This window comes from Strigops habroptila, chromosome 4 (assembly GCF_004027225.2).
Source record: "Strigops habroptila isolate Jane chromosome 4, bStrHab1.2.pri, whole genome shotgun sequence".
Lineage (NCBI taxonomy): Eukaryota > Metazoa > Chordata > Aves > Psittaciformes > Psittacidae > Strigops > Strigops habroptila.
Genome location: NC_046358.1, coordinates 74,390,880 through 74,406,820, shown reverse-complemented (window position 1 = coordinate 74,406,820; position 15,941 = coordinate 74,390,880). Strand labels below are relative to the sequence as shown.

General features: G+C 36.7%; 1 protein-coding gene across 29 annotated transcripts in view; it reads left to right on the top strand.

Moving 5' to 3' along the window:
• RBFOX1 (RNA binding fox-1 homolog 1) overlaps positions 1 to 15,941 on the top strand; it is a 1,252,174-nt gene that overhangs the window by 506,492 nt on the left and 729,741 nt on the right. For 27 of the 29 annotated variants that reach the window (XM_030482277.1, XM_030482275.1, XM_030482292.1 and 24 more), the window contains one exon: positions 14,615 to 14,677. The exons of the other annotated variants lie outside the window; for them this stretch is intronic. In XM_030482277.1, the coding sequence (XP_030338137.1) occupies positions 14,615 to 14,677 (63 nt within the window). The remainder of the gene's footprint in view (positions 1 to 14,614; positions 14,678 to 15,941) is intronic. 29 annotated transcript variants of the gene reach the window in all.

Below are 15,941 nucleotides of genomic sequence, written 5' to 3'. Positions count from 1 at the left end.
TTTCCAAATAAAGCTGAATTACTTGTGCAGTTTGCATATCAAAATTATTTTTAGTATGTTTTCATTTTTTAAAATTTAATGGGAAAAACCATTTTTATATTGGTGTCTGGGTTTGTAAACAGTCTTATCAGTTTTACTTTATGGGAAAAACACTCAGGGTTAACAATACAGTGCAATTTATTACTGTGTGTTCTGCAGAAAAAAAAAAAACACTTGGAAATATAATGCTAATAGTCTTCTGTTGGACAGTGCAGTAAACACACACTTTCCTGAAGCCAGGTGACTAATGGGGAGGAAAAAAAAAAGTAATAGTTCCATTTAAAATTTGCATTGGGTTTGTTGGTTTTGAGGTTTTGCCTAATGCATGGTATTTATGCTCTTAGAGCATTGCTTATCTGTTCAGCTAAATGAAGTTAAGGATGCCTCTGTATAGTGAAAATCTTCACTTCATATGTTCTTAGTTGTATTTGAGACAGCTAATTCTGTGCACAATTGTTGCTCCTGTGTCAGTATGGTAAGAGAGCAGTTCAGAAATGAGTTCTAAACCATTCCACACCTGTACCAACAGTTAATGCTGCTAATTTTCACTGGTAGCCTGCCAGTGAGTGAGGAACAGATGCCGCTCTAATTAATAGTCAAAATTAATACCCTTCATGAATGAAAATGATGGAGGGAAGGTAGGATAAACAAGTTAATTTTCTCTCAGTTTTCAGAAATTTGATTTATTTTTTTTCTTCTTATGTCTCCACCCCTGTTTACGTGAAGTGTTCACTTTACAGGTCTGGAGAGTAGACATGCAAAACTTGGAGACGAGATCAGTACCATGTCCTGTAACCAGCAGAAAAACATTGTCAGAAAATGTTTTTGAAAAACACAGGCTAACATGTTGATTCTTCGTGTTTCTAACCAAAGATGTGTATTCACTTGATGAAGTAGGGTTTTTGAACTCTTCAGGAAAGGCAAATAAGAAAATCTGAGATAAATTCTTCTTCGGTATTGCTTGTTTTGACTTCAAAACTGTGTGATCTTACTATATAACTTATAAACACTTTGGTTTAGGTTGGGCACAGGCTTCTGAACTCTTATCTGAAAAATGAGGGCATATTTTAGTACTTGTTTTCATATCATTTTGTATGCCTTTACTCACCTCTGACACTTGTTAGTGGAGCATTACTATTTTTCTTAGGCTTGAATAATAGCACATCATCTCACTGTTTGCTTCAGTGTGCCAAGGAAAATGTGGAAGGATGATGCACATTGCTGTCATACCATTAAAAGGATATTTTGATTCCAAGGAAGTACAAGCAGTGCATTCCTTTAGAAATAAAAATGCTAGCTTGATTAAAAAAGTTTCCTACAAAGAAACAGCTAATTACATTGATAGCACATTAACAGAATATGCAACTTGAGTAAAGATGCAACAATAAATCAAATAAAGTAATTACATAAATTGAAGCATCTTTGAAAAGTAGGACAAGTTGTCTGAGTATGTTGTTTATTTAATACAGACTTCTATCACAAGAGCAAACAGTAAGACAGGTAAAGTACATCAAAATATTAATTATATGGATTCATGCTATAGCTTATAATAAATGCTTACTTGCTGCTTCTCTTCAAGAGAACTGCTGATAGAAGTTAAAGCATAACATCTTGAATTATTCACCAGTATCTGAATTATGATGGGTAGATCTAAGTGATACCCAGAAGAGCTTTGATATTCAAACAGGACAAAGACAGCACAAAGCCATTTCATCAATTCTCTGTAAGCTGTGGATATGAGATTTGAATCATTCCTTCCTGCATGCATTTTTCAAGCTACAAACTATTGTGCTATAGTTTTGAAAAAAAGAAAATACCTATGCTTTGGTTTGTAGGCTACATCTTTGTCCTGTTCTAAATAAAAATTAAAACAAAAAAACCCCCAAAAAAACCCCCCAAAACCCAACCCCAAACCAAACAGAATTCAAAGAATTTCCAAAATATTTTATAAGGTAAGATTTTTTTTTTTTTTTTTCCTTTTTTCTTTTTTAAAGGATGAATATAAATGTTACGATGATTCCTTTAGACAAATCATTATCCAACAGCAGCCAGTATCTGATGCTTTCAAGGTGATTGATTTCAGTAAAAAGCTATTGAGCCATTTTATTTTGACTTGGTAAAATTCTATTTAAGCAAGCAGTTATCTCATAGCCCTTCTAACAATTTTGCTGAACACCTATGAAAGATGAAGACATATTACACTGCATGCAGGCAGAATTTGGTTATTCTGAAGATATACAGAAGATAAGGTGTCTCAGGCTGTGACTTACTGCTTTACCAAATCTGACAGCTGTTTTGAATCAAATCTTGGTAGCATAATTTTCGATGAGGTGTAAAATAGAGATAAGAATTTAACCATTATAGTTGGCAAGTAGTGTTGGGCACTTGGAAGTTGTGGCAGTGACACAGTGAACGGCAGCTCCTGTCCCACTCCCTGGCATGGCTGTCACCATGGGCTTCAGTTCTTTCTCCCCATTTCCATATGAGAGAATCATTAGCAAGGGCAGTGCCCAACACCGTTGGATTAATTGCTCTTGGGTCCAGAAGCCAAAGAGCAGAACAGCTTTTCAGGAGTATAAATTAGTTTTGATAAGAGTCTGTCTTCTAAAAGTTACTAATACTGGGGAGTGCATTAAAACAGCAATAATTTTGGCACTAAGGATTGTTCAGACGCTCTTGGTTTGAACCCATATGAAGGGCAGTTTTGAGAAATGTGCATTTTTAGAATTAGAATTTTTTAACAACTTCATTCTCAATTTGACCTCATGTTAAGGTTTCTGTATCTGCACTGACTAAAGATACTGATCTGTTGCTTGGCATTGGAGATGGTCTTTTTCTAAGGCTCAATCAAGAAACTTGTGAAGAATTTTATTTTTTTTTTTTGGTGGGGGAAGAGAAGTTATTGCTGCATTTATGTGACTATGTGAGAAGTGAATGCTGATTTTGAGTGAATTTCTTGAGGAATGTAGCTTTGGCTAAGGAAAGGATAAGAATGGGCAGTAGTTTATGCTGTATTAATTGTATTCACATCACAGATTTTGAGATTCAGGCTGTGTCCTTATTAATTTTTATTGAAAATAGTCACACTCCCATTGTAACTACATATTGTATAAATCAAATTGTGCTTGTGTCCAACAAGACCTCTGATCCTGAACTATGTGGGCAGGTGTCTGGAATGAGATGTCCCAGTAGAATCCCTGCACAGTTGAGGGCAAGTCCAGTACAGTGCAGGATAGAGCTCAAGTGTCTGTCCTTTGGTTTATGATGTCACAAATATAGTTTGACTTCTAGTGCTGGCTGTCTTGGTGTATACAGAATGTAAACGAAACAGAGACGGGATTAAATGTGTAAATTTGGAATTGTTTTGGAAGGCAGTTCTGCAGGAGAACTTGCAAATATATGGGGAAAATGATAAAGTGCTAATAATGGGAGTTGTGTGAAGTTGCAGTATAATCATTGCACAATGTGAGACATGTCATTTGCAAAGGTAATGTGGGGAGTAGGAGAAGAAATGGAATAATTTAAATATGAAAGGCGATGAAATGGAATGAATCAAAGTATGACTAACATTTAGTGAGATGTAGTTAAGCCGGATGCAATGTGATTTTAAAAGAAAGGGGTAGGTTTAGTAATAGAATTGTAGACGTTGAAAGTAAAATACAGAATAAGCAAAGGATTCTAAGTGGAGCTAGTGTTTAGCAACAATATTTTCAGTGTAAAAACTATTAGGCATTGAATTATAATTTCATTAATTTTAAAAACTGCATCCTACATACATAAACATTCACATAAAAAAAAAAAAAAAAAGGAACAAGTTGCCAGGTTGTTGTAATGTAAAATAAACACTGAAAGGGAAAAACTAAATGGGCCATGAATTTACAGTGTCACTGTAAAATAAATGATGGATATTTTACTGTGAACTAAGCAATGTTGGACAAAACAAAAGATGAGTAAGAATGAGAGATAAAAAATGAAAAAGAAAGTGTAGATACCACCTAGAATCCGGGATTTGCTCTGTATGATAGGCAGAAAATTAAAAAAGTTTGGAGTTTATGAAAGGGTATTAGCAAGTGCCACTTGCCGGTGACCCAATACTGGACTAGTTTTGCCACTGCTTGAGTAATATGGTTCAAGGTTTCAGATCCTTTCCAGGATTTTAGATTTCACAGCTCACAGGCTAAATATATGCCATAAATTATCTGAAATTCTTAAATGGCTTAAAGTTGTGGATTTCTGGCTCAAAAGAATTGGCCCTGCAAAAATAAAATGTACACCTTATTTGACATACCCCAATGTCTGATTAGCAATGCAATGACTGCATACACCATGTACCTGTAATGTGATAAAGACACATGTACTTCATTACCAATACTAAATATTGGTATTTATATTGTATTTTTTCATGCCATCATTTCCCCTCACTAAATGGGAAGTACTGTTGTTTATTAAAAAAATAAGGAAAAAAAATCCTGATTCGTCTTCAGATTTAAAAAATACTCAAAATGAGCTTTGCCCTGGGAATTTGTATGCTGAGCCTCTCAGACTGTGAATCTTTATTATGACTGAGCTTTATCCTTGAGTACATAGCTTGCAATTCACTTTGAATATTAAGTGTCAGGCTCAAATGCACTGGTGAGGGATTTGCAGCAGCCAGCAGGTTCCTGTTCCAACTTTAGAAGCCTTTGACCTCTCTCTTCATTGATAAGTGGTCTTATTTCACATGTGTCAGCTTACTGGTGGAAAGCTCCCAATGTTGTGAATGATGGAGAAGCTACCATTACCTGCAGTTCATGATTTTCATAGTACTCTAGGAAAGGTTACAGAGGAGGAAAAAGATCTGCAGTAGTGGTCATGGAGAAATGTGAAGGGAAACGTGTGATGCTTACAAATCTGTTTCTTTTCCTACTTGCATGTAGCACATCTAGAAAAAACTGTAGTTTAAAAATAAAACCAACAAACACACAGCCTTTTTTTTGTTCATTTGTTTGTTTACAAATTGCAAATTTTGGATAAATGGTTCTACAGAGATGTGTTCTCTGTGACTGGGCTATAGTTTGCATCATTTGTACTTGTGCTTTCTGGTCCTTTTTCCTCCCATGCAAATCAGAAGGTGATTAGCACAGGCAGAGATGTTTTGTAGGGTGTGTTGCTCTTGGGGAAAGCCTACTGCTTTCTCTTGACACAGCCAGGCTTCTGACTTGTTTTTCTTCTGATCAGAGGTGAGCATTTGAATGACAGTGTGGGATCTGTGTGGACTTTCTCTGTACTATGACTTCACATTTTGCAATCAAAATCAATTTACTCAGCTGGAAACAACACCGCCAAATAATTCTTTTGAAAAGAGACCTAGCCCAAGGTTTGCTTGTTTGATGTAAAGTAAAGGCTAACTTCTTTTTAAAAATCAGTTGTAGTCATTATACCTAGCAGGAATAAATCTACAGACATGAAAGATTTATATTCTTTTACCGCTTGCTTCTTTTTCATACTGAGATCTTACTACTTCAGAAACAATAAGAATACTTCCGATTAAATTGGTAGAGATACCTCATGTGCAAAGAGATAGAACTTCTGCCTTCTCTATAGAATTAGGCCTGTGGTGAGTCCCACAAACTGTGTCTGGGGTCCAGCGTGGTTTATGTGACATCTGGTGGGAAGATTGATGCTTTGAAGACCCCATAATCTTACAAAAGCCAATTCCCCTGAAGATTGGTAACTGTCAGCGAAGCCATCCCACCTCCTCTCTGTCCAGTGTGTCAAAGGATGCTTGTATTTGCCATGGTGATAAAATTTCTTTGGATCTGAAAATGAGGAGTGTCTTACTCAAATCAGGTTTCTTTTGTCCACAAGAAACATGCTTCAGTCAGTGGAACATGCTATACCCTCTAACTATAGTTTTGTTGTTAAGGCTCAGAACTACTGCATGCTACTGCATTGCTCTTGGTGTGTTTCATTTTCCTGATTGTGGTAATAGATGCAGCCTAGAGTTGGCTCTTTCTGTACAAATAATAATGTTATGGATCACAAAGCTATAGGGTAAACTGGCTTTTTTGCCCCTTCTTTTGTTTTTTTTTTTCCTTTTGACAACTTTAATCTCTGGTTCTGGTTGTTAATTTCAGATGGTATTTATTATCATGTAAAGCTCTTAAGGCAATGCCTAAACGCCTTTTTTATTAGAAGAAAAATGGGCGAATTTGCCGTAATTTTCTCTGCATCTGAAATTTCTTTCAAAACTGCTTTGCTTCGCTACAGGCATGATTCATTTCTTGACCTATGACAGATGAGAGAACAGTTAGTTTAAAAATGCAACATGTAGATGCTCTGTTCTAAAAGTACGATGTTCCTGTTGCTTAGTCCTTGTCAGTATCAGGGTGTTCGGTGCTCAGAGCTCACCACTGGAAGTGACAGAGGGACTTCTCCACTGCTGCAGCTGGTAACAGTTAAGCCTTTTTCGAATTACTTGGTTATTTTTGCATTGTCTTTGAATGCCTTGAGTTTGTGATAAATGACCTTTTAGTCTAGCAGGCATATGAGTGTATTGCCTTGGTGAAGCATGTAAGTAATCCTGCTGATGTTCGTGGAATTGCTCTATTTGCACAGGATCTTTGGCAGAACAGTCTCTATTGCAGGAGAATGAGGAGAAAAGAAAAAATGTTGAAGATAAGTTCTAAACCTGGTGTTTTTAAGTGGTAGGTGCAATGACTATAGTAATAGAGATGCCTGGTGCCTGGGCCTTTGCCGCCTACCTGCACTGACTGAGGAGCTGATTCTCCCAGAGCTGTAGGAGATGTGTTTGTAGTGAGCTGTCCCTGCAGCCAAAGTTTTGAAAGATTCTTTTTTTTAAAGGAGCTTAAAAAGCTGTTCAATAAAACTTAAGCTAATAAAACAGTCTATATATAAAGTAGGGGGCTGGTTTGTGTGGTATGTGGGTTTTGTTGGTTTTGATTTTTTGTTTGGGGTTTTTTTTTTTTTTTTGAGGGGGGTGCTTTTTTTGGAACTGCTTTTGTAAGTATTTTCAAAGAAACTACTTTTCATTACTTTTTCAGTGTAGGTAGCTTTTTCATTAATCTTGAGTAATTTTCAAAGTTTGTTTTTCATTTTTCTTTCATAAAGATGTATTTTTTACCTCTGTGTGTTTTATGCCTCAGGAATAAATACGTGGCTATATTTTTGGTGTAGTAGCCTTATCTTATCAAGTGTGCTTTTAGGTAGTCACATAAACATAATTCTCATTCTGTTTTACTGCACCCATCTCTCTCCATTGTCTGCTAAGACTGTGGCTGGTAAAAAATGCCAAACAAACCATTGAAAGGATATTTGAATGTCACTGCCACTATTACAGATTTTTCCCTTTTGAGCTGTGAGTTCTGGGAGTTTGCTATGTGCAATAATGTCCTGGAGTTTCAATGATACTGCTCATGTGGACTTCAGGCAGTTCGGTCAGCGCAGGTGAAGGTACACATCCTTTGTCGTAGCATGAAACGAGCAATTACTGGTGTTTGTAACTACAGTAGTACTGCTCTAATATGAGGAGAGGCTTAGTCTGGCATAGTACAGTTTGATGACTTCTCTCAAAGGCTTGAGAGCACTGAAGGCTTCACTCATTGAATGAGTATGCACACAATCATAAAAACTGGTGTAAGGCATTTTTGGTGCATAGCACTGTAAAAATATTATTTGAATAAGTTTGGTTTTTTTTTCCCAAACTCTTTAAACCCAATTTGAAATACAGAAGGAAAAACATTGCTAAAAACCACTAAGGCAGTAATGAATCTCTGTCATTTAGGCTTGTAAAGGAGGGGAATTACATGAAAACTCACAACTTTTTGGGGTTAAATCCTCTAACGTTGTATTTCTTTTTGGAAAAATGCATTGAAAACAGAACTGACTTTTATTCCCATGCAGAGGAAGGTTGCCTACAGAAGATGGTTACCACTTAGCATGAGTTCTGTGCAATCTGTAGGAAATGCTGATTAGATTCTTTGCATTGCCACCATTTAGGCAGTAAGATATTTTGATTATTAACTGGGCTTTTTTTTTGATAGGTTGTGAGAGGCTGAGGTTGTTCTTAAAAGACTATTCAGTATGTTGTAGAAAACTATTTAAATTTTAATTTCTTTATTAATCAGGTATTGAGTTATGAAAAAAACCCTAAAATATTGTTAGGAATATAATCACTGAAGTACATCACAGTGCCTCTCCCCCCCCCCCTCCCCCCGCCCTTTTACTTTCTCTTCCACAGTGTAGTTGATGTCTTCATGTACTGTTGGGACATTAATCTTGATAATAGCGATGAAATGCTATGTATGTTTCAAAAGTGGATCTGAAATGAAACAGTAAGCAAGTTGGTAGTGAGGTTTTGATGCCATTTGCTATATCAGCCATGTCTACATCCAGATTTCCTACATTCCTTTGATTCCATTCGTCCTTTCCCAGTATTTCTTTCAGTTTCATAATGTGTTTACTGTTAATACTAGAGTTCTTATGCTGAAAATATTTAACCATCTGCATGGCATCAGTCATGGGAATAACCATTTTGAACTCAGTGGCTTATCTTATATTTAAAATGCAAGTATTTATTTAAATTTTGTGGCGATTTCAATCATCATCTCAGCGTAGTAGGGGGATATACCTTGCAGATGATGCTTTTATCACAAACAAGAGATGGAAATAGAAGGATAGTTTGAGGATATCGCAGTCTTGTTCTGTGTCTCAGCCCATATAATGCTGCTGTACTCTATGGCCCAGAGGAGTTTGTACAACTTATATAATATTTTAGAAATTGGTATTTTAACAGATCTGTGGCATTTTTACCTCTGTAATACAAGGCACTTATGAGTGTGGTCATTACGGTCTCCATTGTACAGATGAGAAACAGTGTAGGTTTCAGTTAATATGTTGAAGTTCTTACCTGTTACTGGTCTCTTGTCATCACATTGCACAGAATGGCTTCCAAGGGGCAGAGCCCTAAAGATAGGAAAGTTATACTACAGAACAGCTTGCCAAAGATCCAGGGCAGAGCTGAAATCAGTTCTCGTCCCACCTTTAAAGTATCTCCCCTCATTTACAGATAAAAACATACAGAATAGAGTGTCAACCAACAGACATAGCATGGAACGCTGACATTTGGCCTTGTTATTTCAACCAAGTTCTTGTGCCAAGAATGGCTATTCAGTTTCAAAAGCCATTTGGACAAATCTTTACTCATGTTCACCAAATCTCAGTATTTTTCCTCTGTCACAAAGAAAACTTCCTGCCTGTGAAAGAAAAAAGCTCTCTGTGCTCCTATAATTCCAGATACGCTGGATTCCATTTTACTTTTGAGACAAAAATTTACTTAATTTCTACAGATCAAATATAGAAACCTCATAGAAAATTTTTCTCGCAGGACTTTACAGTATTATCCATTTTACAGTGAATATTCTCCCAATATTGTTCTTTGCAGTGAACACTCTCTGCCTATAAACGCATTCTTGGCTGTGCTTTTGATGTCGTTGGTCAAAGCTTCACTCTTGATGTTATATCGAATGTTTTTCTACTCCTTGCGTTTCTTCTGTTTCTGCTTCACAGAGTACAGTCTGTGCTTAGTGCTTCAGATTCTTTTCCTTTAGAAAACTGACCTAGGGCACCTTGCTTCCGTCCTGCTCTTGTCACGCAGAGAACATTCCCTGGCAACACTGGGCCACCTTTCCATCACAGCAGCAGCACTCCTAAGAGGAAAAGTGAATCAATGAGAATCTTAACACAAATCTGTCTTGAGCCTGGTAATTATGATTGCATTGACTGCCAGGTTTGATCACTGTGATAACAAATGTGGACATCTTAGAGCCTGCTTGCTGGATACTAGAGCTGGCTGCTCCTGGAGAGAAGAGAGCCAGGAGTCTAGTCTGTGTTCTCCTCCATGGGATGCAGCCTCATGAGGTCTAAACAGGGAGGGCAGAACCAGGTCCTGGAAAGAGACTGTCCATTGACAGCCCCAAGTGAGATGGTAAACCAGGCTCGTCATCTGCCTGGGGAGTCCAGTCATGAGCAGCAGTTCATTGGGACAGCAAGAAGATGGAGACAAGTGGCAGGGTGGGTCTAAAGTCCACATAGGAAACTGGACTGAAAGACAGACTGGAGAAAAGGGGGTCTAGCCAGACTGCCTATAAGCCATGTCTGAGGTTCAGCCAGGGCTGGAGGTAACCCCATGGGATAGCTTAGGTCAGGGGCCAGAGCCTGAGGAATTCTATTTTTTCCATTGTGATAAGAAACCCTGCTCTGTCAAATACTCATTAGAATGATCACATTCCCCAAAAAATAGCAATAATAAGGTGATGCTCAAGACATTATTAAATTTAATGGTACAAAAGTGCAGCTAGAAATGCTCAGTAAATGGTTTCAATCTACCTCTTCTAAGGCTAATCAATGCAGTGAGATTCTCTACTTCGAGTATGCTAGAATAAATATCAAACACAGTTTATCATACTCCAGTTGCATTTCTTTTTTTCTCCTTTCCTCTTTTTTTAACCTGATGTTCTAAGCATTTCTTTTAGTGCCTACGAACATCTCCTTTTGACAGACAGTGTAAATTAAAAGATATGGCTAGGCAAAGGAAACTGGAACCCAAATATGCCCCCTGGGTTTTCATTTACAGTTAGAAGCTACAGACACAATTACTGCTGACAGAAATTCAGAAGCCAGTGGCAGAGTGCATGTGGCAGTAGATTCATGCCAGGCAGTAATTGGGAAGATTATTTTTAATCAGAGCATATCCTACAGCCCAAACATTAGAAATCTCTTGTAAGGCTGACAGGAAATTAAACTGAGACCAAACAAAAAAGCCTCAAAATAGAAGTAATATGGTTAGAAGTCTAATGATGGCCAAACTCACTGCTTGTTGTATTTGTCTGTTATCTAAAGGGAATGACTTTTAACTTGCAGGAACAGATATCATTGTTTAATTGCATTTTTAGAACAGAATTAAAATAAAAACTTATCAGATTAGATCAATTTATACTTAGGCTTTTGATAAAGGTGTGAAGCAGTAGGTGCTAAGTCAGGCTTAGTAATTGTGTATATGAGTTAGTAGTAATTTTTCTTACTGCTTTGGGGTTTTTTTGGGTTTTTGTTGTTCTGGTTTTGTTTTTTTTTTTTAATTTAATATAATGCTTAAGAGAGCTACTTTTATGGAAAAATAATATAATGTCCAGGATACTTTTGGACTGCCTGGGTATGGTAACTAGATAATTTATGAAGCCTGAATGGCCTGGGGCTGTCTTTCTCAATGACCCTGCAGAATAATTTTTGCTTATTTGGGCTGCCTCAGCTGCCTGCCCTGAGGGAAGAAGGGACCTGGGTGTTCTCAGTACTTTTTATGCACCTGAAATTTTCACCTGAAAACATAATTTTTCCATTTTTAAGTGCATCTTGAAACATCATCTTCTTTACGAGACTTTTACATATATATGCTTAGCAGGACTTCTAGTTGACTCTCAAGTTTTCCTTGTCTCAGAAAGAAAGACTGGAGCACTGCAGAACGGGAGCTTTGCTCGTGATCTGAAGAAGGGTGTTGCTGGTTTTGTATATGCCTATCACATACAGATGTTGTAATACCAGATGCAAGCAAAATATTGCTGATTGTATATTTATGTTTGATAGGAGTGCAAAACGAGAGCCTACTCCATGATTTGCTAAGATATGTGGCAGTTGTGGAGAACAAAATTTAGCATTAAAAATGTGTATCTTATTTTTCTCCACAGGGCTGCTTTTAGCTGTGTGGAACATCTTAATGACATTTCCTGTCAGTACAAAGAATAAGAAGGTGTAACATCAAAGTCCATACTCAGCTAGGTTATCTTGAGGCTTGTAAATAGGATTTTATCAGAATGCAGTTTTTCTTCCACAAAATTATTAGCATTTTTCAGCTGTATTTCATTCTACTGAGAGTTCCTTCATATAATCACATGAATATAACTGAATAATCTTGCTTGTTGTTTAGATACTGCCCGAGTAGCCAGATAAGAACTAAAGCGCACTGCATAATGTATGCAGTTTCTGCAAAGTGGTCTTCCTGAGTCCTAGAAGCCCCAGGCTGTGCTGTGCGGCAGTGAATGGGCTTCAGCACCAGGCTGTGTGCAAGAGCCCCATGGTGCACTGTGCAAGGAGCTTTCCTGAACTGGCTCGTGCTGTGTGGGACAGCAACACTGCTTCGGGTAAACAGGCATATGGACCAGGCATTCCTTTGGTTGGGGAGCAATCTTGACAAACCATTCTAAAGTTTATAAATGCTCTGCTCTTCCTTCTGTCCAGCTGTATCGTGTGACAGTACCATCGGTGGTGGTAGGGAGAGTACAAGGCTGCAGGTGGGGTTCCGCTGCGGGAACTTCTGGACCATTTGTTGTGAGGAAATCCTCTTTTCGCTTGTCAGATTGCTAAACATTTTGAACAACATCTACAATCAGTAGAGCATAAAACTTAAACATTTCTATGTAATGGAAATTACAGAAAGGTCATACAGTACTGAAAATTAGGCAAAATGAATAATTACTCATTGGTTAAGTATTATAGCCAAGTTGGTTTAGAGGTACCTATTTCTACAGTTTCTCATGCATTTGCTCTGATTTCATACAGCAACGCTGCAGGAATTCCATACAACAGTATATTCTTATTTTTTCTTGGCGTTGCATATATTCTTAAAATTCTGAACATCTTATTTCTGTGTGTATTCTGAGTTTCCTCAGCCACTAGAGCGTCCAACTGCAGGATAAATAAGGAAAACTAGCAGTAGCAGTTGGGAGTATGATGTTTCTAAAATTAATGATAGGTAACATTATGCTAAACAGGAAGTCTGCTAAGATTGACTGATCAGATAAAAGTCATTCAGAAAAGGAAAATTAATGTACTGTAACCTTGATGAGGCATTTTAATCAGTACCAAGTCTAAAAAATGTGAGTTTGTATTGGAGATATCACAGTATTTCAAATTGTGAAACACAAGTACCCTGGTGGAGAAAACCCAAGAAATTAATTTTCAATTATTCAGTTTTGTTGACCATGAGTAAGCTTCACTGTGGCATTGCAAGATGGTCCTAAATCAGATGTCATTTTTGAAAATGTAGTCCAATTACTTAATACTTCTCCTCAGAGATCTTTAAGGACCTCTTAATACTGTTAATTTACCTGCTGTTAAACTCAGACAAAGCTGAGTACATCTCACACAAAGCAACACTATTGAGAAAGCAGATGTGCTGGTTTTAATGTATAATTTATGCGCATATGCAACCTTCTTACATGAGCTGCCTTTTCTGTAATATTTTTGCGTGTATCTGGTTCACTTTATTTCAGAAATAAAAGGAAACTTATGTCTTAGCTCAGAAATTGGTTAATGTGGGGCTTTGGTCAGTAAGACGGTTGCAATTACCACTAGGAGCTTCTCCTAGTGAAGGTCCCTGCTCTAAGGAGACCAAAATCCAAATATGTTTTCTGTTGCTGATTGTGACTTTTCCCGGTTCTGAAGTTGTTGGGGTTTTTATCCATATGTGCGATGGTTGCAGTATTAACTGACATGCTTATAGCACATGGACTTTTCCAGTACTGGAGCTTCCTCTTGTTATTTATTTACCCTCAACTGCATGAGAGAGAGCCACTACCGGTTTTGATTTCTTTTTTTTTTTATTTTTATTTAAATTGCATATAAGGAATAACATACTTTGTGAAAAACTACTCAATATATTTACTGTTCGGAATTTTATTGAAGTGGATAAAAAGTGTATGAAATTTATCTTCAGAATGTTTTGGTAATACATAGACCTAGTTGTGTATTTTCTTCAAAGACTCAAAATATGTCCAGTGTTTCTGTTTTGAAGAGTTTGTATCAGAGAGCATAGACTACCACTTGCACATGGAAATGAAAAATGCACGTAAGGAGAATCTTATAAAAAAGCATGGCTGAGCTTACTGTAACTTCTAAAAATGAATGAATAATTCAGTAAAATACTACATGTCAGCAGCTGCTTGTCAATAAGAACAAGTGGCACGGAATACAATGTAACCCTATTCTAATTCCCAGCTATGTGCATATATAATATATTACGGATGGCCCCTTTCGTGTGTATTATGATGATTTTTCTTTCGCAAAATTGCTTTAAGTTTTCACTTGAAAAATCCACAAAAAGTAAATCACAGTTGCATGTTTTATTGAAACAGAAACCTGTACTGGGGAAAATTTTGAATTCTGCATGTCTGTTTAAGTAGGTAAGTTCATATTGCAAACACTGGATTTAGGATTCAAGTAAATTGCAAACTGTCTGGAGATTTTACTGCCTATTGAATGATTAATAAATAAAATCTTTGTTGGTATTTGTGAATCAATAAGCAGATTTTGCTGTTCAGCTTTGTACTACAATAAAAGTGCAATTATGACCCCATAATGTATGCAACCCTTCTTGTGAAAGCCCAAATAATGCATTATCAATTCTATCTTTTTGTTCCAACACTTTGAATCTTAAAGCCTACATTCAGCTTTCCATGGGTGTAGGGCAAAATATGGTCTCCTTTGAATCTCCATTTATAGTACAAATTTATTTTTCTGTTCTTAGGAAACTACACAGAAGCCCCATGCAAGTGGTGCCTATTGTTTTCATGATCAGAGCCTTCTTTCAGTAAGTCCACTGATTTTTGTTGATGTTTATTTTATTTTCCTTGGAATTTGACTGACATCTCTGTTGTGCTGTCATAATGAATGAAGAGATACTTTGGGCTTCACAACTTGCCATGCTGATGCTGGATTGCAAGGCTAATAGACCATAAGTACAAGATCTGTGAACAAAAGCTTGCCAGTGACATGCTTAGAAAATAATAATCCCTGTTTCTGGCTGTAGGTTAAAGAGCTTTTCTCTTGTATTTCCCTTTTACATATTAGGGTTATATTACTACTGTATTTATTTTACCTTCAGCTGATTCTGACAGAAAGAAATCATTTTGTGTATGGATTAGTCACAGACACTTTCTTCTAGTGTCCATAGAACAGCTATGGATAATTCATCATGCTTTCCTTTTCAAATGCACCTGTGATGTCAGGGAATATCATGAACTAAGCTCCAAAATTTATAGGACATGTGAAAAAGTCTTTGTACCGATTCATTTTGCACCTCTTTGCTTTCTGAGAAGAGGCTTTCACATCCAAACCATTTGGTGCTCTTTCATACATGGATTTGTTTTTTCTTGTAAAGTTTTTTGTTTTAACGCATGCTTGGAAACAATATTGATCAAGCACTTTTTAATCAGGATATTAACTTTCTATACTTCTAATAACATATAGAAGTATGAAAAAAAAACCCCTAAATGTATGGTTCTTGATAACTGTGTATTTGGTACTTCTCAAACAATTTTTAATAATCCTCTGCTTAAAATAAATTACAATGCTCTAACATTTTGTATTGGGAAATAAGCACGGCTTGTTCTGTGTTGGGCTGACTGAATAGATTTATGTTTTGTATTTACATACTTTCTATGTGTAGAAAGTAAAGGAGTTGAACATGTGTGTTGACAAAATAATAGACTAGATTCACATTTTTGTTCAAATGTATTAATATATTAGTTGTTGAGTTCTGCCCCAACACAGTTTGGTGGCATTGAAAAAATGAGACCTTCAGTCCTTGTTAGAAATAAGCATTTTACATTTATTCTTCTACACTAAACACAATCTTCCTTTTTATGTCTTTGAAAAAAAGATTTCATTATTTCAAAAAGACTGCCTGGCTTACAGGGCATAAAAAAACAAGCCTGTTCATCTTGAGGACAGATTTAAATCAATTCTGTAGTGCTCAGCATGCTTATTGCCTTTAGCTTTTCCTCCATCACAAACAGTATTTTCTATCACAGAATAACCCTACAGCTCCTAGCAGAATTTGATGCAATTGACAG